The 24,936-nt window shown below is 40.5% G+C and overlaps 1 protein-coding gene across 26 annotated transcripts in view; it reads right to left on the bottom strand.

Moving 5' to 3' along the window:
- The window catches only part of KALRN (kalirin RhoGEF kinase), a 744,321-nt gene that overhangs the window by 232,752 nt on the left and 486,633 nt on the right, over positions 1-24,936 (bottom strand). For all 26 annotated transcript variants that reach the window (XR_008374862.1, XM_053564450.1, XM_053564452.1 and 23 more), the window contains 5 exons: positions 22,107-22,173; positions 21,437-21,546; positions 8,009-8,078; positions 4,906-4,995; positions 105-197 (listed from right to left, as the gene is read on the bottom strand). Coding sequence is in view for 25 of the 26 variants with exons in the window: in XM_053564450.1 (XP_053420425.1) it covers positions 105-197; positions 4,906-4,995; positions 8,009-8,078; positions 21,437-21,546; positions 22,107-22,173 (430 nt within the window). In the remaining variant the exon portion in view is untranslated. The remainder of the gene's footprint in view (positions 1-104; positions 198-4,905; positions 4,996-8,008; positions 8,079-21,436; positions 21,547-22,106; positions 22,174-24,936) is intronic.

Raw genomic sequence — 24,936 nt, 5'->3', positions numbered from 1 at the left:
TTCAGAAAGAAGAAAGGTCCCCACATTAGGGGGAAAGCTGGGACTTGCTCTGCCTGAGTAGTGGTGCAGTAGAGGGTGACACAGAGGGCGGGGGCAGGGGGTACCTTCAGGAGCAGCTGGTACTTGGTGATCCTCTGGACTGGCTTAATTAGGTAGGAAGAGATGGAGTTGGCCAGACCGTGCCGCTGCTGTATCTCCTACAGGGATGAGAACAAGGAGCGATTAGACATGGAAGAGTGTGTGCATGTGTGTGTTCTGGGAGCAGGTGGGCAGGGTGACAAGGAAGAAGAAAAGGGAAAAATGTAGACAATTATGGGGAAATGTTCTGGGATAGGGGGAAGGGAGTAGTAAGAGAATCAAGACAGCTCAAGACACACACACACACAAAAAACACACGCAGAGAAAGAGAATAGCAGAGATGGCAAGAGAGAGAGAAACACTTTAGGGAAGGAGGTGGTTTTATGAAACAGAAATAGAAACTGAGCAAAAATCAAGGATGATAAAGGTAGAAAAGAGGGTGATGAGGCAAATAGCAGACAGAATTTGTAAAAGGAGAGGTGAAGAAGTAGGAGTGAAGGAAATAATTCCCCAAATGTGGGAAATAAAAGAGGGAAGATGAGAGTAAAGGGAAGGCAGAGAACGAGGCTCTGATTTCTATTTTGACAACTCCTGATGACTTTTCTCTGTCCTCAGTCTTCTCAAAATAGCACAAGGACACATATCTTTTACCATCCCTTCTTTAAATTTAACACATGATAACATAGGGTCATCCCTTTATCTCTTATACATTTTTCAGTATGATTAATGGCATCTCCCTTATTCCTCAGGTCTCCTGAGTTGGAAACCATGGAGTCATTTCAGTCATTTCTCCTGCTGAGAAATCCCTCCTGTCCATTTCCATGGACATCACCCTCATCCCTCATGCCCAGGCTAAGGCCACGGCCTCCAACTGCTATTTGCACCTCTAAGCTCACCATTAAATCCACTCTCCATCTACCTCCAAAATGATCACCTACTCCCTAATGTTAGGTTATAAAGGCCATAGAAGGATATATGTTTTGTCCCCGACTTAAAAAAGCTTACAGTCTAGCTGAGACTACTCAACATATGCATATAAACTAGAGAAAAACAAAGGACACTGGAGGATATGTGACAGCCAACGAGAGCTGAAGAGATTGCTGCATCTGGAGTGGCCAACATGGTCAGCAGAGATAAAGCCTCACCTGGGTTTGGAGGCTAGGCAGGATTGGTTAAATAGAAAGCTGGAGGAATGACCCTCTCTACAGGGAAAAGATCAAACCTAAAAGATGTAGGCTGAAATAATCGCTGTGTGTGTTTTAGATGATGATGAGGACCGCGCCTGAACGGTCCAGAAGATACACACCTGCGCTCTGTAAGAAGCACAAAATAGAGTCAGATATGAACGATTAGTTAGGTCATTGCTGGGGTTGAGTTAGAAAAAAGAATTATGATTTGATGGTAAGTTTTATGGTAAGGTATCTTAGATCTTAAAGAAAGAAATATGTGGTGAAAGCAATGTTTCAGAAAGAGTAATGGACCTGATGGTAACATAGGGGGTGGAAACAGAGAAAGAGAGGCAAGCTAGGGGATTACTGCAGACATAAAGTTGCCACATGATCTACCATCCCACTTGTAGGTATATGAAATAAAAATCGATGTCTATGTAGGAACCCATATGTCTATGAACGGATGAATGGAAAAACAAAATGCAGTTACCCACACAATGGAACATTACTTGGCCGCAAAAAGTAGAGGCGCACAAAACAACATAGATCGACTCTGAAAACATTATGTAAGTGAAGTAAGCCAGTGACAAAAGGCCATATGCTGCATGATTCCATTTTAATGAAGTGTGCAGACCAGGCACATCTATAGAGATAGACAATAGGTCAGGGGTTGCTTAGGGCTGGTGTTTGGAGTATAAAAGTCAAAGGATGCAAGGTCGCTTTTTGAGGTGATGAAAATGCCCTAAAATTGGCTGTAGGGATGGTTGCACATGTCTGTGAACATACTAAAAACCACTGAATTATATAATTTAAATGGGTGAATTGTAGTGGAATCATCTCTCAATGAAGTTGCTATTTTTATAAGTCTAGGTGTGCAATTAGGGGCTTGCCCTAAGCTAGACTTAGTGAGAATAAAGCATTGTGAGGGATACAAGAAATATTTTAAAGTTAGACTAGATAGGACTTGCAATAAAGAAGAGTGAAAGAGAGAGAATAATAATAATAAATTATTCCTTTCCCACCAACGATCCCAGAAACTAGTAATTTTCTCACTTACTTGCTTCTTCCCTGGAGGGCTGTAGTTATAAGACTAGCTCCATGGTGGTGGGCAGAACTGTGTAGGTGGCTCTGCTCTTCGGGCAACAGACCCTTGTGAGTGTATTTTGAGGGCTTTGGCAAAAGAGCACAGGCAATGATGTATCTTTGAAACTCTTATCTGACAGGACAACCAGCTCTGGGAAGGCTGCATGGAGGGGGCTGCCCCGGATCAGCCAAACCAAGCTTATGCATCACACCCATGCTGTTATACACTGAGTTCAAAAAATTCTGTATCATGTGACTGTGTGGGCCTTTCTGGTAATTTAATTTTCTCTTTTATCTTTATGGTAATGATAGCAAGAGATGCCTTTATTAAGGGTTTATCTCTTTTATAGAGTGAGGGCCTAAAGCAGATGGTTCCTAAGGGTAGAACTTAGAGAAACCTTTCTGATGGAACGGAAATAAACCACAAATATTATTCTTTGTAGAGAGTTTTGAGAGTCTGGCATTTACTGTTCCCCCTCCCTCACCTCTAGGCTAGACTCGATGAACTGCTATTGGACTGGTTTTCTGGCTTCCCTGGGTCTTCCCAACTAATGCAGAGGCTCACTTGGCATTACTCTGCAAATGGGAGCAGGGTGGAAAATTTGGGGTATATATGACTCATTAGTCAAAGTCTAGAATTGGTTAGAAACACAGATGTGAAGCATACAGGACTAGAGGAAAATGTAGCTTAGGGCCCGGCACTAACTGATACTGTGAAACATGAGGCCAGGAGTACTATCAGGCCTCATGGGCTGGCAGGTGCAACAGGAACATTGTTAACCTGCCAAAAGGCAAATAGTTACAAATGCTTTAACAGAGATACAAAGTACAGTGCATGGAAACAGAAAGGGAAGGACTGATGTAGGAAGCAGCATTTGACCTTAAAGGACAGGAAGAACTTTTGAAGAGTTTGTGTGGGGTGTGGAGGAGACACAGTCAAGCCATCCTAGGCAGAGAGAAAGGTGTGAGCAAAGGATGAGCACAGGGCGAGTGAGTGTCAGGAAAATACTGAGATAGGGCACAGTGCATTAAAACTTCCCAAAGACCCTCTGGACACTGCTGATGACTAATCAACCGGAAGCAACTGCTATTTGCTTCCGGTTGATAAAGGGGAAAACGTTATCAATCAAAAATAATGGTATTATAAAGCAAACCAACATGATATCCAAAAAATTCTGATACCAGGTTATAGAAAAACTTTTCTTTGGTTCTTCTGTTTTAACAAATCGAACCCGAGAAATTTCAGTTTGGGACACATATGAGCATTTCCATATTAACACTTCATTAAAGAAAAATCATGCACATATTTTCCTTGTCTGGCTTTTTCCTACTCAAATGTCATTTCTTTACTGAGCAACAAGACCTTGCAGAAATATTTCTGTTATGGCAGTGTCAGACTAGAAAAGAGAGATTTATTTTGTAAACTAGAGGAATCATGTTTCAATACCTTTGTGTTTTCCATGGGACTCAGCACACCATCTTGCAAACAGTAGACATCCAAATATTTATGAAAGGAATGAAAACAGGTAGGAAGAAAGATAGACTGATGCCCTTTAAAGGATTCTGAATTTCAAGTTTCCGGCCCTTCCGATATGACTACCAGAATGGCCGTCCCTGCTACAGTCTGTCTCTCATGGTACTTTTGATTCCTAATTTCACCTTTCCATCTTGTTTATCTCTTGAATCCTGCAGTGAGCCATTTGATTTTGCTGTCTACTTATTTTAAAGCCAACAGGTCACTCTCTTTGGGACCAGCACTCAATAGGTTTATCATATCATTAACTAATAGGATTGTGTTCTCACTCAAAACCAAAGGATCTGACAAGGCATACCAGCCCCACTCTCTTCCTGGCTTTTAGGCACAGGTGCTCAGCGCTGGCTGCACGTCACTCTCATCAGACACTTTAAAAGATCCCGATGCCTGGGCCATACACAGGTCAATCACATCAGGATCTCAGGTATGCGATTCAAGCATCAGTATTTTTTAAAGCTCCTCCAGGTGATTCCAATGTGTAGCAAGATTGAAACAAATGCATTAAAGAAATGATTCTCAAACTTGAGTGGGCATCGGAGTCACCCAGAGGTCTCCTTAAAACTCAGATCCCTGGGCCCCAGCTCAGAGATTTTGATTCAATAGATCTGAAGTGGGGTCCAAGAATTTGCATTTCTAATAAGTTCTCAAGTGATGCTACGGCGGCTGGTTCTGAGGATCGTGCTTAGAGAACCATGACATTTGTGGGAGCTGTGCATGAAGCAGAAGTGAACCGTCACAATCAAAGGCTGTATTATAGTGGTCTCCTCCAGCATGAGACTTATGGCTAGCGAGACTTAGCACTGAGGTGCGGAGACAAATTTGCCTTGTCCAAAATCACAGCAGCTTAGATGGGATGAAGTAAACTAAATGACAAACACTGTTTTTGCTTTTCTCCATGATTTATGTATGAGATAAAGGTTTGGAGTTGCCAGTAAAAAAAAAAAAAAAAGAACATAGGAAAGCTGAATACCCATTATTCGAAAGTAGAGAGGCATTGACACCTGCCCAGTAATTGCTCAAGAATGAAAAACCACAGCTTACATCAAAGAAGGTGCCCGCATGCTCCAGGATAAGCTGGTTGGAATCAGGCTTGTTTTTACAGTAGGTGACATACATCTGAAATTTGTCTGCCTAAAAAGAACAAAGACAATAATAGTTAAGTAACTATTAGTTGCTCCCTTCTGTTCACTGTGCTGAAGGGCCTGGCAAAGGCTGTACAGTCAAACCTCAGATTTCAGTGCCTAGACTTTCTGTAGCAAATGTTCTATGCTCATTTAGACCCATCATCCCCTAATAGACTTGGCATAGTTTTCCTCCTATCAGCAGGGGAAACTTGCCAAAAGTGAGCTCATTTTAATACTAGTCCATGCTAGAAAGAATTAGAAAAATCAACTCATATATCCTAATGAATTCTGAAATTTAACCAAATTTATTTAGAGATTATCCCCTTTATTGGATAATCTACCATTGTGCTCCCCATCTTGAGAAAGGGAAACATTTATTCTAAATACAAACACACAAAATGAAAATAAAGTATGATCTCAGAGATAGATCTGTTTGTACTCTACATGTCCCTATTGGAGAGAACTTGAGAGAGAATGTCAAGCACTATGTCATCATTCAACTTCCCTGCAGCAATGATGAGGGAAAAAGAAAGCAGAGTGACCTCTCGGGGCACAGCAGAGTCTGAACAATGATTCCCCATCAGATTTTTAGTTCAAGGCAAGAATCCTTATGGCTGGGTGAAAATTCATTTCTTATTTCTCTCAAGACTCTCTGGGTTAGTATTATGTATCCTTTTACTGGGAAAGGTGTAAGTATTTTGGGTACCAAGTACTTTTTTTTTGGGCTGGGGCTGGGTTTGAATCCGCCACCTCTGGTATATGGGGCCGGCACCCTACTCCTTTGAGCCAGAGGTGCCGCCCCCAAGTACTTTTCTTATTGGTGATATGCTGCCCATCTTGGTGTCTTTGGAAATTTGGGACGATGTCCTCTTCCAAGAGCAGTTTAAATAATGTGTTCGTTGCAGCAGGCTTCATTCATGCTAGCCATGCTCTAAGGGGTTTACATATGTTAGCTCATTTGGTATTCATGAGAGCTCTACACAGTGCGTTCTATAATTTTCCCCATCCCAGAGATTAGAAAACTGTGGCACAGGGCGGCGCCTGTGGCTCAGTGAGCAGGGCACCGGCCCCATATATCGAGGGTGGCGGGTTCAAACCTGGCCCCGGCCAAACTGCAACAAAAAAATAGCCGGGTGTTGTGGCGGGCGCCTGTAGTCCCAGCTACTCGGGAGGCTGAGGCAGGAGAATTGCCTAGGCCCAGGAGTTGGAGGTTGCTGTGAGCTGTGTGACACCACGGTACTCTACCGAGGGCGATAAAGTGAAACTCTGTCTCTACAGAAAAAAAAAAAAGAAAGAAAACTGTGGCACAGATTGGTTAAGTGATTTAAATTCCCACAGTTAGTAAGTGGCAGAGCTGAAGCAATCTGATTTCAGGCTTCTTGGTCATAGCCATCGCCTTCCAAAACATTACAAACAACGCTTTCTACCCCTCATGCCTACACTACATTCATTTATAATATTAAGATTATGAGATTTAAGAAAGTCACTTTGGGATAATTTTTGGTCAAAGGTACATATTTTATCCAATTACCAAAGGTTTTCTGAAACCAATTTTGGGAGCTATATACTACCTGGGAGGTTATTCATCATCCGTATGAGACGAAGACAAATCATAACTGTGGTTGTAAAGAAAGTCCACAAATTGAATAAAACAAGATGCAAAAAACATCTCTTTACTTGTCAATATTGTTTTTCTCTACAGTGGCTATGCAAGGCATCATAAGTTATTTATCAACATTAATATAAACTATGCATTGGCTTATATATTTAGTGGTAGAACACATATCCGAACAAAATAAGATGGTCGTCTGAGACTTTCTGAAGAACTCAGAGTATGCTTGAAAGCAAACATTAAGATTTCACAAAAAGAAAGCCTGTCTGGGAGTCAGGTCTTGAGTGTGGGCCTGGATGTGATATTTATTACATGTCAGTGAGCTGTTCCCATCTTTAAAATCTAAAACATAAACATATTCCTGCCTATTCTACTGGGCTGTTGAGAACATAGAACTCTGTGAATCATGAAGACATTTTGAAACTAATTAGCCCTTTTTGAGCGAAAGTTATAATAAGGTAATTATTAAACAGTAGAATTCCTTTTTTTGAGACAGAGTCTTACTTTCTTGCACCTGGTAGAGTGTTATGGTGTCACAGCTCACAGCAACCTTAAACTCTAGGGATTAAGTGATTCTCTTGCCTCAGCCTCCCAAGCAGCTGGGATTACAGGCACCTGCCAGAACGCCTGGCTATTTTTAGAGATGGGGGTCTCACTCTTGCTGAGGCTGGTCTCAAACTCCTGAACTCAGGCAATCCACCCACTTCAGCCTCCTAGAGTGCTAGGATTACAGGTGTGAGCCACATGCCCAGCCTAAATAGTAGAATTCTTAACTCTGGGGAAGGCTTTCCATATTTCATTGCACCCAGTATCCTAAATGGACTTCCCTTGAGATTGTTGCAGTCATGTACTGTACGTGACCCTGAGCTCAGAACAATGTGGAGTGGATATGCTAATGAAGCCTAGTATTTTGGAACATCCAGCCCATTTACTTGGCCTATGACCATAGCACCAAGAGGATAACTAGGATATTCATTGTGTATGTCAGAACTGGGATGGATACCCAAGGAGTCTACTCTTCTTCATTTAGGAAAAACATGTAACCAATGGTTACATGGCTTCCTAAACCTCTAATCCCCCAAAATACGTACTACAAAAATAGTTCCTGGTATTTTAATACCAGAAGAATAACTGGTACTCCTCTACCAAGGGTCGTAGTCTTGTTTTACTCTCCTGTTCTCATAATTTTAGAAAGTTCTTCACAGAGAGCTTAAGATGGAGCCTGGACACAATGTCTAAGAACTTTTCCCAAGGAGAGCTCTGCTCTCAGGCCTACATACAGCCCCTCTTTACAGCCCCTGGTCCTGTGATTGGCAGTGACCCCAATCCTTAGGTCAGGCACAGATGAATGGTGCCATGGGCACTTCTGGAAACATGAACAGTGGGAGAAGGATCTCAGGCTGGTTACCCAGGTCACAAAGCAGTGTCCCACATCCTCAGGCAGCTGCTCATACTTCTCCAGCTCTTTGAGGAAGATGCTACAAGGAGAGAGAAAGGCCGAGTCAGACAACTGTGCACAATTGACCCACCTTCCGAGATCCCACCAAGGCCAACACCGCATAAACTCAATTATTTACACTCAGCTTCTCCACTTTCTAAGTGATACTGGTGAGGTACAGTTTTTAATACATTGGAACTGACTTCATTAAAATGTATATTAATCAATTAAACAGTGCTACTTAGAACAATGTTCTTTTCCTCAGGGATTCATACTTTTGGGGGTGAAAATAAATATTGAAATATTGTACTCGTGTTTGACCTTTTATTTTATCAGCAGCTATGAATCTACTTTCTATACAAGTAATCTGAACACATCATAAGTATTCTTTTAAATATTGATATAAAAACCCAACAAATAAAATATCACCTGTGATCGCAGAGATAAAGTGGGAAAATTAATTCTACCCTGACCTCTTGCTTAGTTGCCTTCTTTTGCCAATAGCTAGTTTACGCTAAAAACTATGAGTTCAACTTAATATTTTACAACACAGACACCATTAGGAAAGGAAATTTAATGGAGGAAGAAGTCACAATATATTCCAAAGCTGAACTGAGTTGCCAGTGAATTATCTGCCAGTGTAATATCTGTGCCATGGTTTCTTTCCATGTTAATAATTACACTCACTTCAAATTAATGCATCAAATAATGGGTTCAGAGAATATAAGTTCTAACAGGCCAGCATTATTAGAATGGAATTTTCTGGGTGGCGCCTATGGCTCAAGGAGTAGGGTGCTGGCCCCATATACCAGAGGTGGCGGGTTCAAACCCAGCCCCGGCCAAAATAAAAATTGCAACAACAACAACAACAACAAAAAATGGAATTTGCTTTTTTGAAAAAACTGCAAAACATTTTTCAAATAAAAAATAAATACGAGGCTTTGGAGACATACCAATGGAAATGGAAAATGCTGCAATTTGTATAAAGAGCAATTTTAAAGTATCTATCAAAATCATAAATATATTTCTGACTCTGTAATTTTAATTTCCATGTAGTTATATCTATCTGTATAAAATGACATATATGCCTGAGTATTAATGATGACACTGTTAATAACAGCAAAAGATGGTCTGTAGAGAAAAAAAGTATTTAAACCACGGTATATGCACATAGCTGAATATTGTGCTGTTAGCTATACCAAAATGACAAATCTTTCTACATTTTCACATGGAAGAACTCCAGGACAAGCTAAGTTGAAAAAGAAAGGTGCAGAAGAATGTATTTAATGTTACCTCGTCTAAGTAGGGAATATATATTCTTAATGTTGACTCAAGAAACTAACAGAAGTCATTATCATAGGAAACCAGGAAAAGGAACAGGGTGAAGGACAGTGGTGGATAAGACTTCTTAATGTTTACTTTTCCGTTTAATTTTGGTTTTAAAATCACATGAATCCATTACCTTAAAAAACAGATTAAAAGGGCGGCACCTGTGGCTCAAGGAGTAGGGCGCCGGTCCCATATGCCAGAGGTGGCGGGTTCAAACCCAGCCCCGGCCAAAAAAAAAAAAAAAAAAAAACAAAAACAGATTAAAAGATATAAAGTGGTTCTGCATTATCCCACTACTTATCTCTACAGAAGGAAAAAAATAACTTTTATTTTTATTGTACTTTATCTGGCTCTTATTGTCCACACATTTTGGCAGTATCTTATAATTAATTATAAGTGCTTATGAATTTTGTATGTGTTACATGTGTTCCTTCTTCAGTGATACAGAAAGACATTGATTTGGAGTTTTAAAAATATACATGTATGTGCAATTAAAAATATTTGGCAAGACATTTGTAAAGCAAAAAATGCTAATAATGATTAGTGAAATCATAGATGACAGTTTCTTTGTTTATCTGCAATTTAAATTTTTCTACAATAAATGGACATTGCTTTAGTAATAAGAAAAAAGTCATTTAAAAAATTTTGGCACTTGGTAAACGGTCTGTGAAGCTAGTGAATGATGCCCCATGATCATATCAATATACATAGCTATGATTTAATAAAAAGAAAAAAAACATGAAAAGAAATTTTTTTGGCAACTCCTGTTAATACCCATTTGGCAATCATCATCTTTTCCCTTATATGTGAGAATTTCAGAGTATGTGGACTGAATTGTGGAGCAGGGGTAATTATAATACAATTTGAGTTTTAGAAATGCAAATACAAAGTACTCGGAATCAATATTGTGTCATATTTATTACTACTTTTCAAAAGATAATAGGTGACACATTTAATGTAATATGCATTTAATGTGACCTCTAAAATATAAATAGGAAAATATATAATGTTATAATCGCGTCTCAAATTTAGTTCAAGAACGAAAGAGAAACATACTCTACTGTTGCAAAAAAGAAGCAATCCGGTTCATCACTACACACACACACACACCTGCACACATACAAGTTATTTATATGTAAATATATTATTTTTTAATCTTTGGAATTGAATTCTTTTTTTAAATACATTCATCATATGGCTCTTTATCACAAAGAACACTATATAATATAATGTACAATGTCTTCGAAGTTGTTGACATTCTTCACATGGTTATTTCTCATTTTGGCCTTTGTGATATAAATCACAGTGAAGAATGAATGGAAATCCACCCCTGAGCCATGTATTATAACACATAGTTACTTTACAAGGAAGATGCTTCCCTTCGGCGGACTGAACAGAGCATGAGGAGGGGGCTGGAATGACCTAGCAAGTGGGGGAAGAAAATCTGATGAGCTATTCTAGGACAAGTACTGGTGAAAGAAAATGAAGTGTTTTAAAGACAGGAGGACCTAGAAGGAAAAGAGACCCTGGAATGAGAGAAAGGGAAGAAAAGGGAGAACGCAGAAGCCCTGAGAACCCAGGATAAATGCTCTCAGCTTGTAGGAAAGCCCCGCATCTCCGTTGTCAGGACCTCCTTACCCATGACTCTGGTTATCCTCACTCCAGTCCTCTAAATTCTGACCCCTGCAGTATGTTGGCCCTTCTTCCTTAAGGGCAGTCAAAGAAATGGTTAAAAAAAAAAGACTGGATCAGGAATTCCACACAGGATATAAAATTGTATCTCTGTTTCAGAAGTTACCAGGACACCCATGATGACTCAGGGAGAGTTTCCCTCTTTCCTTGACTTCTGACCCACAGTTGGCGTGGTCTCTTAAGGTTAGTTAACGTCAAACAGTGGTAATTACGTGTACAAAGTTGATAATTGATCCAGTTAAAGACAGTACTAGCAATTTTATTAAAAATCCTACTAAAGGGCGGCGCCTGTGGCTCAGTGAGTAGGGCGCCGGCCCCATGTGCCAAGGGTGGCAGGTTCAGACCCAGCCCCAGCCAAACTGCAACAACAACAAAAAAGAAATAGCCGGGTGTTGTGGCGGGCGCCTGTAGTCCCAGCTGCTCGGGAGGCTGAGGCAGGAGAATCGCGTAAGTCCAAGAGTTAGAGGTTGCTGTGAGCCGTGTGACGTCACGGCACTCTACCAAGGGTGGTACAGTGAGACTCTGTCTCTACAAAAAAAAAAAAAAAAAAATCCTACTAAATTAAATAGGCCAATACTCTAACTTTGGTGATAGCAGCTACCAAAAAACCTATGGAAAGATTACAATTTGAAAATTCTCAGGAAACAAAAATATAACCAGGATTACATGAATAGCATATGATTCCTATGACTGAAAGAAAACACATCATTTTCTTTCACCAGTCCGTGATGCCTTTCTGTAAAATGAAGGCTTTAAAAGCAGCCACCCCTGGCTCACCCTTACTGATCCCAGGTCTCCTACAACCAGGCACAAGTTAAAGAACTAGAGTTCACACTTGGTCACAGTTGGGAAGGAGTCTTTCAAAGCCCCATGTTCCTCATCTTTAAATAAGCACTTCATGGGATGTTGGGAGGATTTAATGAATCCATAAATAAAAAGAATCCAACCCAGTGGCTGGCACACAGTAGATACTAAAGAAAAAGTAGTCCTTTAGGATCAGTGTTTTTCCATCTTTATAAAGTATTAAGTATTATTCTCTCTGATAAACATGAATACCTCACACTCTTCCCTGCTCGTGGAAACTTATATGCAGGGAACCCTTCCCATGAGGCCCTTGTTGAAAATTCTATAGCAGGTTACCTTCCCCTAAGTCACATCTTGGGAGAATCTTGAGTGTTATGGAAAAAATAATAAATAAATAAAGGATTCCAAGGTTGCCTATCTTTTTTTTTTGTAGAGACAGAGTCTCACTGTACCGCCCTCAGGTAGGGTGCCGTGGCGTCACACAGCTCACAGCAACCTCTAACTCATGGGCTTACGCAATTCTCTTGCCTCAGCCTCCCGAGCAGCTGGGACTACAGGCGCCCGCCACAACGCCTGGCTATTTTTTTTGTGCAGTTTGGCTGGGGCTGGGTTTGAACCCGCCACCCTCGGCATATGGGGCCGGCGCCCTACTCACTGAGCCACAGGCGCCGCCCAAGGTTGCCTATCTTTAAGTTTGGAAATGTTGGGCTAAGTTGATTTCTTTACTATAGGACTGTACTTCTCTGAAGTAGATAAATTACACAGCATTTCCCAAACTTCTCTGAGTGTAACATTTTTAGGGGGAGTATCAGGCTCTGTTTCATGGGACACTCTTGGAAAACCCTCGTTAGTTGTCCCCACATCCAGCTGTGCTTGCTCTCTGGGATTAAAATCTGAGCAGCTACACTGTTTAGAAAAACTTCCTATGTCATTTCAATGTGCCCAGTCCACAGATTGGCATTTGAAGGCAGCGGCCCCTGATTCCAGTGTGCTTCCAGATGGCAAATCCTACACCAACTCTTTATGATTTAATTTAGGCAGAGAATCTAAGAATTAAAAAAAAAAACAACTATGTAGCTTCTGCCAGGCTTATCAACTCACATCTTTGAATAAGATATTCACTACCATCTCGATGTAATTGTTGAGAGTAAGTGGCAATATTAAATTCTATTTTGCTTTTCAATGTGATACTTATAAAGATGACAGATTATATATGTCTGATCAATATCATCACACCTACTTCAAGTAGACATGATGAGTTTAAATTAAAGCACAATATTTCACAGCACTCTCCACATATGATGGAACACTCCACTTCAGCTGTTCTGCAGCAACAACTTGGCCCTCACCATTCCAATAATTACATGTAATAAATTGCAGAATATTGAGTAAAGCAAGTAGCTTAGGTGTTTATGTGACTATCTGGAGCTCTTTCAGAAATAAAACTTTTAAAGAAATGTAAAGATCGAAGCAATCTTAATGACAGATTATGTATGTTGGATCAATATCATCACACCTACTTCAAGTAGACATGGTGAGTTTAAATTAAAGTACAATATTTCACAGCACTCTCCACATATGATGGAACACTCCACTTCAGCTGTTCTGCAGCAACAATCAAATTACTACAATGTCATATGCCATATAGTTACTTTACAAGGAAGATACTTCCCTTTCACTTTCTACAGAATCCCAGGAAATGAAAACATTAGCATTTATTGATAGAAAGCTTTCTGAATTTGTCATTAAGCATTATGGAACCAGCACCATTCCAAAGGTATCAGTTATTTTGTTATTTTCTCTGAAGGTAAATTTGGTCTACAGTCTTGCTGCTTCTGGGAAAGTGTATCCTTCATCGAGGGGGTCATGACCTTGTCCAGCAGGTAGGTTACAGACCAAGGGACAAGTGTGCATCATGGATACAGTCCGCAGTCCATATCTAAAGAAACACATTTGAATGCTTATGTGCTCGTGTGCATGTGCTTGTTGGAATACCAGAGGTGGTGAGAAGGGGAGTGGGGTGCTGTAGCAAGGGGGAAAGAGGAACAATGAAGAGCATACATTAAAATGTTAAGTTGGAATTAGGGTGAGGAGAAAGGTATCAGGCTTCCTCATTTGCAGAAAGTCCAGAACATTGTCTTCTTTTTAAGGCAGGGCTGGGTTATTGCTTTCAGGACAAATGGACCTAGAGATTATGTCTAAAGAATCCGTTAATGATCAGATGGATTCAGAACTCGACTGTTAAAAGGCTCTAGGCTGCAGGGCTAAGACAGCTACTTAGCATAGCAGGGTAGATGTTAAACTAGTGAGAGTCATGTACACTTGGGGACGGTGCTGGATTATTCATGGGTCAATTCCAGTGTTTGATCACCCAGGCTGAGCCATGAGAATCACCTAGCTTTGTTTCACACCAGAACCTTTAGATGGGGGGGACAAGTGTGCAGGCCTGGCCCTCCACTCAGCAGGTCACGCCCTCAGGCTCCAACCTCAAGCAGCCAAATTTTGCCTTGCTGTACTGCTTCCTGTTGAATGTGTTTTGCCAATATTTCCTTACTTTGTCTAACTTGTGTGATCAAATAAAAACATATTTGCACAGATATATACCAAGTTTAATGCTAAAATAAAATATAAAAATTAATCTCATCTTTAATATTTTTCATATCCATGAAGATGCCATTTAGCAATTAGACATGGATGCTAAGAAGTCAGTGTGTAAAACTAAAATTAACATTACTTTTATACCTCCAAATCAAATGTTTAGATGTTGTCTTGCTTTAGGTATCTCCCAATATCTATAATCAGCCCCAATGTTGACAACTTACTAAAAACACAGACAAGACCACGCACACATTTTTATGGGCCGCTGCGATGGGCTGTGTAAAGGCCTGTAGGCATCCCTTACAGCGTGGGTTTGAGACCCAAGGGAAATCACAACACATCTTCCCCTTCTTCTTTCTTTAACATTTAACTATTGAGAAAATGACAGCTGGACTCTTTGGCTATGCCACTAATGGGTTTGGGCGGGTCATGACCTTTGTAAGGTCCAGTTTTTATACAAGGGAGCAGAAGTAGTCTATGTTTAAAGATTTCTTTCAGGCTTTAACATTTAGTAATTCTATGATTTTCTGTAAACAGGATGCAATTAATATCCAAGACATTTGGAGTGGGGAAAGAAGCATAGAAAGGATAGAATGTGCACATTTTAAGCAACACGTGTGTGCTAGGAAGGGTCAGGAGCCGCAAAGAGGGAGAAAAGGCTGCAGCAGCAGACAGTGTGGTCCTGCCCCGGGACGTGAGCTGCGTGTCCTCATCCTTACCACCTGGGGGAGCCAGTGCCCTGCCTTGCGGGCCTGAGGCGACCCCTTGTGTTTCAAGGGCTTGTAAAATCAAAGGAGTGGCAACCAGCATAAAAAGAAGGAGGGGGAGGAAGAAATAGAACCTAACACAAAATATCATAGTGAGGGTGTTGTTTTGCAACTTTTAATTTCCCATTTATATATACTATATAAGCAGGTGTGTATCAGGGCATAATGGACAATCTTTTTCTTTGGCTCATGATCAAGGATGTTTGAAAACACCATCTTGCTCATTGTCCTGCCTGCAACAGTATGATAGCCCCGGGAAGGACTGGGTCTTTATCCATCCCTTGCCCTCTCCTCATTTCCTCTCCCTCCCCTAGAGCCTCTCCTACTGATCTACCTACTTATCTAATTACCTACCTACCTATGATTTTCTGTAAACAGGATGCAATTAACATCCAAGACATTTGGAGTGGGGAAAGAAGCATAGAAAGGATAGAATATCTACCTACCTATTTATCCATCCCCCCCCCACTGCTTCCCTCGCTCCCTGCCCCTATGTTCCCCCTAGATATTCCCCCGCCTCAGTATTCTCTATCTAGGTATTTCACTCCATTTCCCTACCTTCCTTAAACTTTGCCCTCCTTTCCTTTGTGTCCCCCCCCACCTATTTCTGACTCCTCTCCCCACCATCTCTCCTTCCCCCTCACCCTCACAAAGCCACCCTGACAGTGACAGCAGGACCTCTCCCCCCACTCCCACAACACAGAGCTGAGTCTCACTTATCAATTCCTCCCCATTGTCTCTCTCAGCCTCGCAGCCAGACTTCACCACTCTCTTCCCTCAAAGGGATTTTGTTCAGACTGTACTATCCAGGAAGCTGTCTCTGCCTGTAAAAATCCCACTCATTATTTAAATTCTATTTCAAATGTCCCCTTCTCCAGAAGGCCTTTCCTACTGCTCCAACTGAGCTATTTCCTCTGCTCCTTGAACCGCATTTGTGCAGGCACAAATGGAACTCGGAGGGCAGAGTTTGGGTATGATTCATCACTGGATTTAGCCCAGAAGGGGCTGATCTGGGAAGGTGACCGAGATATGGCTGTGGTTTCATCACTCACTGGAGCACCCCACTCTTCCCCTTGCCTTTACTCCTGTTGCTTACCACCTACTGCTCCTGGCCAGCCTGGCCTGACCAGGACCCCCATTTCAGTCCCATACAGCCTGGGCCCTGCTCGCTCAGCCTTGAGCAGCCTGGGAATACAGTGGCCAGTGGCCAAGGTCCAAACTAATAGCTTCCAGCCAGGCTTGGAGGGATGGAGTATGCAGGAAGGGCATCGAGCCTTGATTGTTGGCCCCCAACTTGCCTTTCCAACCCTTGCTGAAAATGAATTTATTTCAGGGGTACAGCAGTGGGAGAAGTGGGGAGAAATGTTTGTCAGATTTGGGGATCCACCTGGAATCTGCTTAACTATGAGCCAAACTAGCCAGATTTGGCAGCCACAGTTGGTGGAGTATGGAGTGGGGAAAGGGGAGAGACAATCCCTGGAATCTAATGTCTGATCTTTAAGGAATGGGAGGGGCATGTCACATGCTGGCTCCTTGTGGATCTCACTCTCTCCTTATCTATAAATGGAGAGGGCTGTACTTTATGGTTAAGAGGACTCTCTGAGCCCTGTAAGTATGGATTTTATAGAAATGTTATTGTTCAGACTCACACACAACCATATTTCCAAATAACTCAAAAGAAAGAAGTCAGGTGGTGAGCATTTTAAGCAAAAAGCTGTCCTTACCAAAGCTGCAAATCTAACAATACAAGCTGAGAAATTATTTTTTTGAATTACAAGTTGTAGGTTAGGTAAAGTGGGGACATTGCACTAACAAAGCTATTAATACTACTGTTTGGGGGATCTATTTATGAACAGACTCTCTGGTCTGAGTGTTATAGGAATGCTTAAAAAACAGAATAGAGTGTGTCTAAGTCTTGTGTAGGTAAGTAAATGTCATGATCTTTATATTTAGTTCTATTGAAAAGAGAAGTAGTGCCAAATGGGACAGTGGGAGGGCAAAACAGCATCATTCCACTTCAACCTCCCATTTTTGGTACAACCATTGCTTGTATGTACCAATTTCTACATATTGAATTGTTCTTTAAAGAAATTTTGGGGTTTGGAAATTTCTCCATTCAATACCTATAAATATAAAGGTACTTGAGACACATACACATATACATACACACAGAACAAGAGAGCGAGAGAGAGACAGAAAACTAATCTTGGTTGTCATTTTTCAAAGTGACATCATTTAGAGAGACCAAGATTATCTATCTGAGATATGTAAACACATTCATCATAAAACCCTTCCTAGTGACTCAGCTAGGTGGTGTCAATCCCAATTCCCCTCTTGCAGTCTCTCAAGACATGTTTTCCTCCCTCCCTTTCTCCCTTCTATCCTCTCTCTGGTGTGTAGGCGGATAACACTGATCTAAGCGCTAGACATGAGAGGAACAGGTTTCTCTGTTAGACAGGACTTCATTGCAACTCTGGAAATGTACAAACAATTGGAGTTTAAAAAAAAATCTTTGATTTTTTCCAGATTAAGAAGTGACCATTTCTGAGAAGTATTCCTGAAGAAGGAACAGGTGTTAAGACAATTATATAGTCCTCCCATTAAGAAGCTTTCAAGAAACCCTTTCATTCAGAAATTCAATTTTTTTGCTGTTCCATAAGGTTCTGACAGGGATGAGGGGAAAATGACATGTAATGGTTTTCCCTGTCTTGAGACTTTCACAAACAAAAGATTGAATTATGACTTGAATGGCACTAGCCATAAATCTTCAAATTGTAATTTTATTTCTGGTCTGTTCATTCATCTATCCATCTACCCAGAAAATATATCCTGAAAGTTTACTATGTACAAGGCACGTAGTTATCCATTGAAAGACATGGTCCTTTATGGAGTTTATAGTTTTTGCATTTTTTAAGTTGGCTTAATAGTTATTTTATCTCTTATTTATTATAGATCTTAGAGATGTGTTTTCTCCATTAATCAAAATTGATATGACATAAGTTGAAAGCATATGTTATGACTACAGTAAAGCCTTAGCCCCCGGGTCCTCTAGGAAATTAATATGAAGTTTGATTTTTTTAGACATTCCCTTAAATTTTGGATGATTTATAACATTAATTTTTTTAGTTGATAGCTTCCTAAATGCATTTACAGAGTTCCCTGCTTTTAGTGCAGAATATATTAATGATTCAGAGCTGTTATTAACATCAATTATTATGCTATACTGGAATACATGGGGTTGGGCTCTATTGTTGAGGTATAGAATGGTTTGCTCCAATACACCCCTGAGTAGTCCCTGACCACTAAGATTTTTCTGGTTCAATCGCTTCCCCCCTCCCCCCCCCACACACCATTTTATCTGTCTTCTTCTCTGTCAGGTCTCACTTTGTGCTGTTGGTCTCTGACTACTCATTCAAGGTCTTGATTCTTATTTGCTGCTCGTAAATTGCTGTGGGCTTGGCACTACATAATTAGAGGTAAAGTGGTTGTTTGGGAGGAAAGCTGTTTCTGTGAAAGCACAAGCATGTGACATCTCTTCTGGATGCTCAGAGGCTAGTTTTTATTTTCTTCCTGCTTCTTCATAATGTTCTGAATAGGTAGCATGTGATGGGTAGCTGTGTTTTTGACACCGTATTAATTCTTCTATTTACAGAATGTAGTATTCTACATGGTTTAATTTGATTTGTTTGTTTTAAAGCATTTCTTAGAACTATACATTGTAACTCATAGGTAGATTTTTAGCTATTTAAAAATCCAACTAATAAGTGGATAAAGAAAATGTGGTATATATATATATATATATATACCAGGAAATGCTACTCAGTCATAAAAAGTATGAAATAATGTCTTTTGCAGTAACTTGGATAGAATTCAAGGCCATTATCCCAAGCGAAGTATCTCTCAGGAACAGAAAGTCAAATACTACATGTTCTCACTTAGTGGTAACTAATCTAGGGGTGTGCATGTCATACAGAATGGAATAACAGACAGTGAAGACTTCAAAGGTAGAAAGGTGGGAGGGGGTGAAGGATGCAAAATTACCTATTGGGTACACTGCACACTATTCAGGTGATGGGTACCCTAAATGCTCAGACCTCACCAATACACAGTATATCTATGTAACAAAATCGCACTGAAACCCCTAAATATATAGAAACAAATAATAAAATAAAACAAAAATGAAAACTACAAAATGTACTAGAGTGATATCATGGAACTGGAATAAGAGGCACGGTTAAGCTAAATATTTGGTTATGATTAGTCAATTTTGAAATGAATATTCTTTCCCCTTGTAGGTTGATTTGGCAAAAGCAGGGCTCTCAGGAAGTGCATGCTGTGATCACTAAGTGTCCATGCTCAGTCAATCTGATAAGAATATGGGGAAAATGAGATCTGTTGACTAAATCCCAGAGATCATAAGTCAGAAAAGTAAAGCAATGTGACTTACCATCTGCCAGTCTGACGTCTTCTCAGATATCCTGGGGAGAGGGGATGGTACTGGACTGGGCTCGGATGGTGGGAATAGGATCAGTGATCAGGAATGCTTTCACTGGGATCTCATTAATAATGATAATCATGAAAACAGACTATTTTGATGTCTGGAAATTTCCAGACAAACCAAATGGGGAGTGTTAAAATATGTGATTAAAAAAATGTTCTGGCAACTTTTATTAAGTATTCCAAAAAGTCAGGAGGTGTTTTCCCCTAGAACTCACAGCTGTAATAATCTGACGAGGTTAACATGTCATGAGAACTAAATACTTTATGTTCTCTTTAAACTGATGTTATTTGATGACATGCAGAGATTAATCATCAGGAGATGATGAGAGTGAAGCTCCACCCCTTTATCAGACTTTCCAGGGGTGTCCAGCCTGTCAGCCAGTTGTATGCTGATTTTGTGAGGACATTTTTTGCTTATGAGTGGCGTATGCAGGAACCTTTTCTCTCTCTCTCTTTTTTCTTTTCACTAATTAGCTTTTGTTAGTGTTTGTATATTTAATGTGTGGCCCGAGACAACTCTTTTTCTTTCAATGCATGGCAGAACAGAAAAGGAAGAAAAAGGTTGGACACCTCTGCTTTAGACCTTTTTAAGCCCAAGATCTTTTTGCACCCAACTCTTACTTGTTTCTTAGTCATTTTCAGCACAGGGCCACACATTTTCTAGAGCTGGGATGTCCAATATGGCAACTACTTGCAGCTATTTAAATTTAAATTTATTAAAATTAAATAAAGTTAACAATTCAGTTCCTCAGTGGCACTAGCCACATTGCAAGGGTTCAATAGCCTAGTGGCTTATGGCACTGGATAGTTAAGGTGTAAAATGCTTCAGAGTTTTGCCTTGAGGCGGCTGCTATACCTATTTACGTGCCTGGCATCCTGGAGAACTCTTGGAGTTGGCTCCTCTTATCCTTAGCGTCCCTGTCTACTCAGCTCAGAAAACGCTCACCTAACGCTTCTCTGCAGCAGGGCTCTGAAAGAGCTCTAGGACTTTATGCCAACATTCTTGTGTCTTGAGATTCCCTCTATTTTATATTTCGGAAACAGTTATTCCCATTAGTTGGTTACATAACTGATCACACCAATTTTCTTGCTGACCCTCTGTTAATAGGAACATATTATTTTGTACACTATGGACAACAGTCTTAAATCAAGTTGGAAGCTGGAAAAAATGAGTCGTGAGGTTTTAGGACGCTATGGGTATATTTGTTTCAACAAAACAGAGTATCAGTTAATGTTCTCCCCTCCAAGCTGTCAAAAAATGTAAAATGAGGTGGGGATGGAGGAAATATTTAGGTTGAAAAAAACTTCCATGGGATTTGAAACTCAAGACCACAAGGCAGAATGGTTAGCTTCAGAGGGATGTCAAGATTTCCCACAAGGCTTAAGAAGCAGAAGCTATTTTTATTTCCTCAAAGCCTGGTAATCATTCTGATTAGGTACGTAAAGATGCTGCCAGGTAGGTCCCTGAGGAGAACTGGGCAGGAACACTGCAGAATATTTGACTTCACGTTCCACTAAGGACTTTGGACAATTGCAGAGAAAGGGGCGGTCAGTAAGGAAAAACTCTGATAGCAACTGCCTTAGAAAATTGACCAGGTAAGACTCTACCAGGCAAGATGTACCAATCCATTTTGACCCGCTTGGTGGGAATCCCTGGTGTCTGGTATTTATGGCCCCAAGTACACTCTGAAACCCTCCACCAACCTACTTGTTATGGAAATCGTAGATCTCCTGGATGTTGCCAAAGATGATATGCTCTTTATTGAGGATCCCAGGTGGGATCTCCTCCACACCACTGGTCATTTCCCACAGGTAGGTCTGCAAGACAGCAACACTTTCATTACTGGCAAGTCCTGCCACATAAAACACAGATGAAGACAAACAGGCCCTCAAATTTGTGGGGCAAGACTTGGACTGGGAAATGTAGAGTTTAAAAGTGAGGTATTACATAAACAGAAAGAACAGACCCCAAATATTTCATTATCCTGAATTTGAGCAAGAACACAAACCCCACAGTCTTCATATTTATTCAATGTGTGTGGAGTGGAGCACATGCGAGTTAGGAAGGAGGGGATACAGATTTTCAGACTTAGTTTAAGTTTATGGACTATGTTTTATTTTGAATTGAAGTACCATATATACTTTTCCCCCCCATAGGTCTATCTCCAGTCTGAGAAAGTTTAAACTTTCTTTTCAAAAGCACTTTAAACTCCCATGCAATTACTGTTGACACTATGAGAAAGATTTCCTCTGGCTGGCTTTTATATTCATCCCGCTCTGAAAGAAGACCAAGAGCACCAAGCTTTTCCTGAGGACCCATTCCTGGCAAGGATATTATTTTTCTAATGCAGCTGTGAACTGATTACCACAAGACTCACCTCCAAGCACTCATGTAAGTCCCTCACATAAGCCTTCTCTGTCTGGAGTAGTTCAGCCATAATGAATCTAGAAGGAAACAAATGGGCTTTTAGTTCGTTATAGAGCTAAATGCCTCCCCTCCTTCAAACTTCACCTTCCAACCACAGCATTTATGACATTCTTGAGTGTCCTATTTTTCTGCTTTACCATGCTTTTCCTGTCTTCAAGATCCTTCCCTCTCCTTTGAGACTCTTCCTATTTGTCATGCTAACCCTAATCATTTGCTCTGTATCCCTTCAGCATGTCTGTGCTCTGCTAGTTCCATATCCCTCTCCCTTTCCCCCACAGTCCATCTTGTGATCCGTGTGGATGTGCATGTGTGTGTGTGCATGTGGGCATGGGCATGCAGGACCATCCATATTCTCTCTCGCTGACTAGATAACTTGAACCTCGGCTTCTTACGCTTCTCTTACAGCTCCTTGAATGATGATGTCTGTTCTATAGAGTTTGCATACTTACACCAAAACAGTTCTCAGTTCTGTAAATTAAACTAGGTTTCAAATCCAGCAGAAGATGTCTAAGATAACACTAAAGTCAGGGGTTAGCAGCTCTTTCTGTAAGGAGTAACATAGTCAATCTTTGTGGACCATTCAGTCCCTGCCACAAGCATTCAACTTTGCTGCTGTGGTGTGAAAGAAGCCACAGAGAGAATGTGCGCAAAATAAGGGCAGCTGTGTTTCAGCAAAACTATGAGCAATGAAATTTGACTCTTATCTCATTTTCATATTATAAAATATTCTTTTGATTTTTTTCAATGATTTAAAATTATAAAAAATTATTTTTAGTTTATAGATTATATGAAATAGTGGGTCAAAGACAGCCTGTGTTTGCTGACCTCTGACCTAGACTTATCCTTTAATCATTTAGACACTATTTTTTTTTTTAATTTCAGAATATTACAGGGATACAATTACAAGGTAACAATTTTGGTTACATAATTTACTTTTATACATTTTAAGTCAAGATAGTAAGTGTGCCCTTCACCCAGAATATGAGCATTGCACTGTTTTGTTTTGTTTTTTTAAGAGACTGGGTCTCTGTTGTCCAGGTTGGAGTACAGTGGCACAATCATAACTCACTGTAGCCCGGAATTTTTTTTTTTAATTGTTGGGGATTCATTGAGGGTACAATAAACCAGATTACACTGATTGCATTTGTTAGGCAAAGTCCCTCTTGCAATCGTGTCTTGGCCCCAAAAGGTGTGGCACGCACAAAGGACCCACCCCAGCCTAGAATTTTTGAGCTGAAGCCAACAATCTTCCCACTAAAGCCTCCTGAGTAATTAGGACTATAGGCATGCACCACTATACTCTCAGCTAATTAAATTTTTTTTAAAATTAGAGATAGGGTCTCACAATGTTGCCTAGGCTGGTCTTGAACTTCTGGCCTCAAGAGCTCCCTTTGCCTTAGTCTCCCAAAGTATAGGGGTTATAGGCATGAGTCACTGTGCCTGGCCTAGATACTATTTTTAAAGGACTTGTTTATATCAAACAGTGTGAATAGGCTCAGCACCTGTAGCTCAGCAGCTTGGGTGCCAGCCACATACACTGGAGCTGCTGGGTTTGAATCCAGCCCGGGCCTGCCAAACAATAATGACAACTACAAACAAAAAGTAGTCAGGGGTTGTGGCGGGTAACTGTAGTCCCAGCTACTTGGGAGGCTGAGGCAAGAGAATCACTTAAGCCCACGAGCTGGGGGTTGCTGTGAGCAATGATGCCTCAGCACTCTACAGAGGGAGACACAGTGAGACTCTGTCTCGAAAAAAAACAAAAAGCAAAAAACAAAACAAAAGTGTGAATAAAGCTGAGCATGCAACCATAAACATAGTATAAACCAGCAATGCTGCACGGCTGCTCTTCAGTCCCTGATACAGAGAAGCACGTGCTGTGCACCTCTGAGGAGAGGGTTTCCTTCCTCCTTTGCTACTAAACAACACAATGTCCTTGGGAGGCTGTTAAACTTATGATGCCTGGCTTCACTATAGGGTATCTACTTCATTTTTTTCCTCCATAAATTTTTATTAGAAATGGTACTTAGTAGCTGGCATGTAATACTTAATTTAGCAAAACTATATATTTATACATTTCTCTTTCCTTTGTTGTATCAGCTTTTCATTTAGTTTATAATGAAAACCCCTATTACCATGTGTACCAGCATATAAAAATTTTGAGAAATTTTGTTCCTGAAGTATCTCCTATTGGAAATTTCACAAGAAATATTAAATGAGAAGCATCTTTTCCTGGATCTTTATCTTGGCAGGATTTTCCTTAAAGCAAAATGCATCGTTCTGGCAGTAGCCTTTCTATTGAAATTAAAGCATTGATCCAGAAAATTCCCTTTAGCAGAAGTTAATTAGCCACTGTCTTCTGATTCTTACTCTGTTAGTGGGGTAGGACTTCCAAGAGCTTTGAAAGTCAGACAAACAGAGACTGAATTACCACTCTGTCATTTACCAGAGGTAGGACTTGCTTGCTTCTCTAAGCCTCAGATTCCTTACTTATGAAATAGCTGACCACATGGGATGGCCAAAAGGATGCCATAAATCCATGAAAGCAAAGTGCCTGGTACATAGTGGGTGCTAAATAAACACTCAGTGATTAAATGATCTGTAGATTGTTATGAAACTAGGAAAGAGGGGAGATCAGAGGATCACAAACTGATGGGCTTTGGAAATTTGTCTTTAATTTTATTACTTTAGGTTTTCTTTAGGTATTGTTCTTTTTCTCCCTTCTGTTCCCTATAGGATTACCTATCTTTCTTCATAATTTCTCTCCCCTACCCCCATCACAT

Source organism: Nycticebus coucang, chromosome 16 (assembly GCF_027406575.1).
Source record: "Nycticebus coucang isolate mNycCou1 chromosome 16, mNycCou1.pri, whole genome shotgun sequence".
Taxonomy (NCBI): Eukaryota; Metazoa; Chordata; class Mammalia; order Primates; family Lorisidae; genus Nycticebus; species Nycticebus coucang.
The sequence above is the reverse complement of the archived record's forward strand: the minus strand, read 5'-3'. Positions and strand labels throughout refer to the sequence as shown.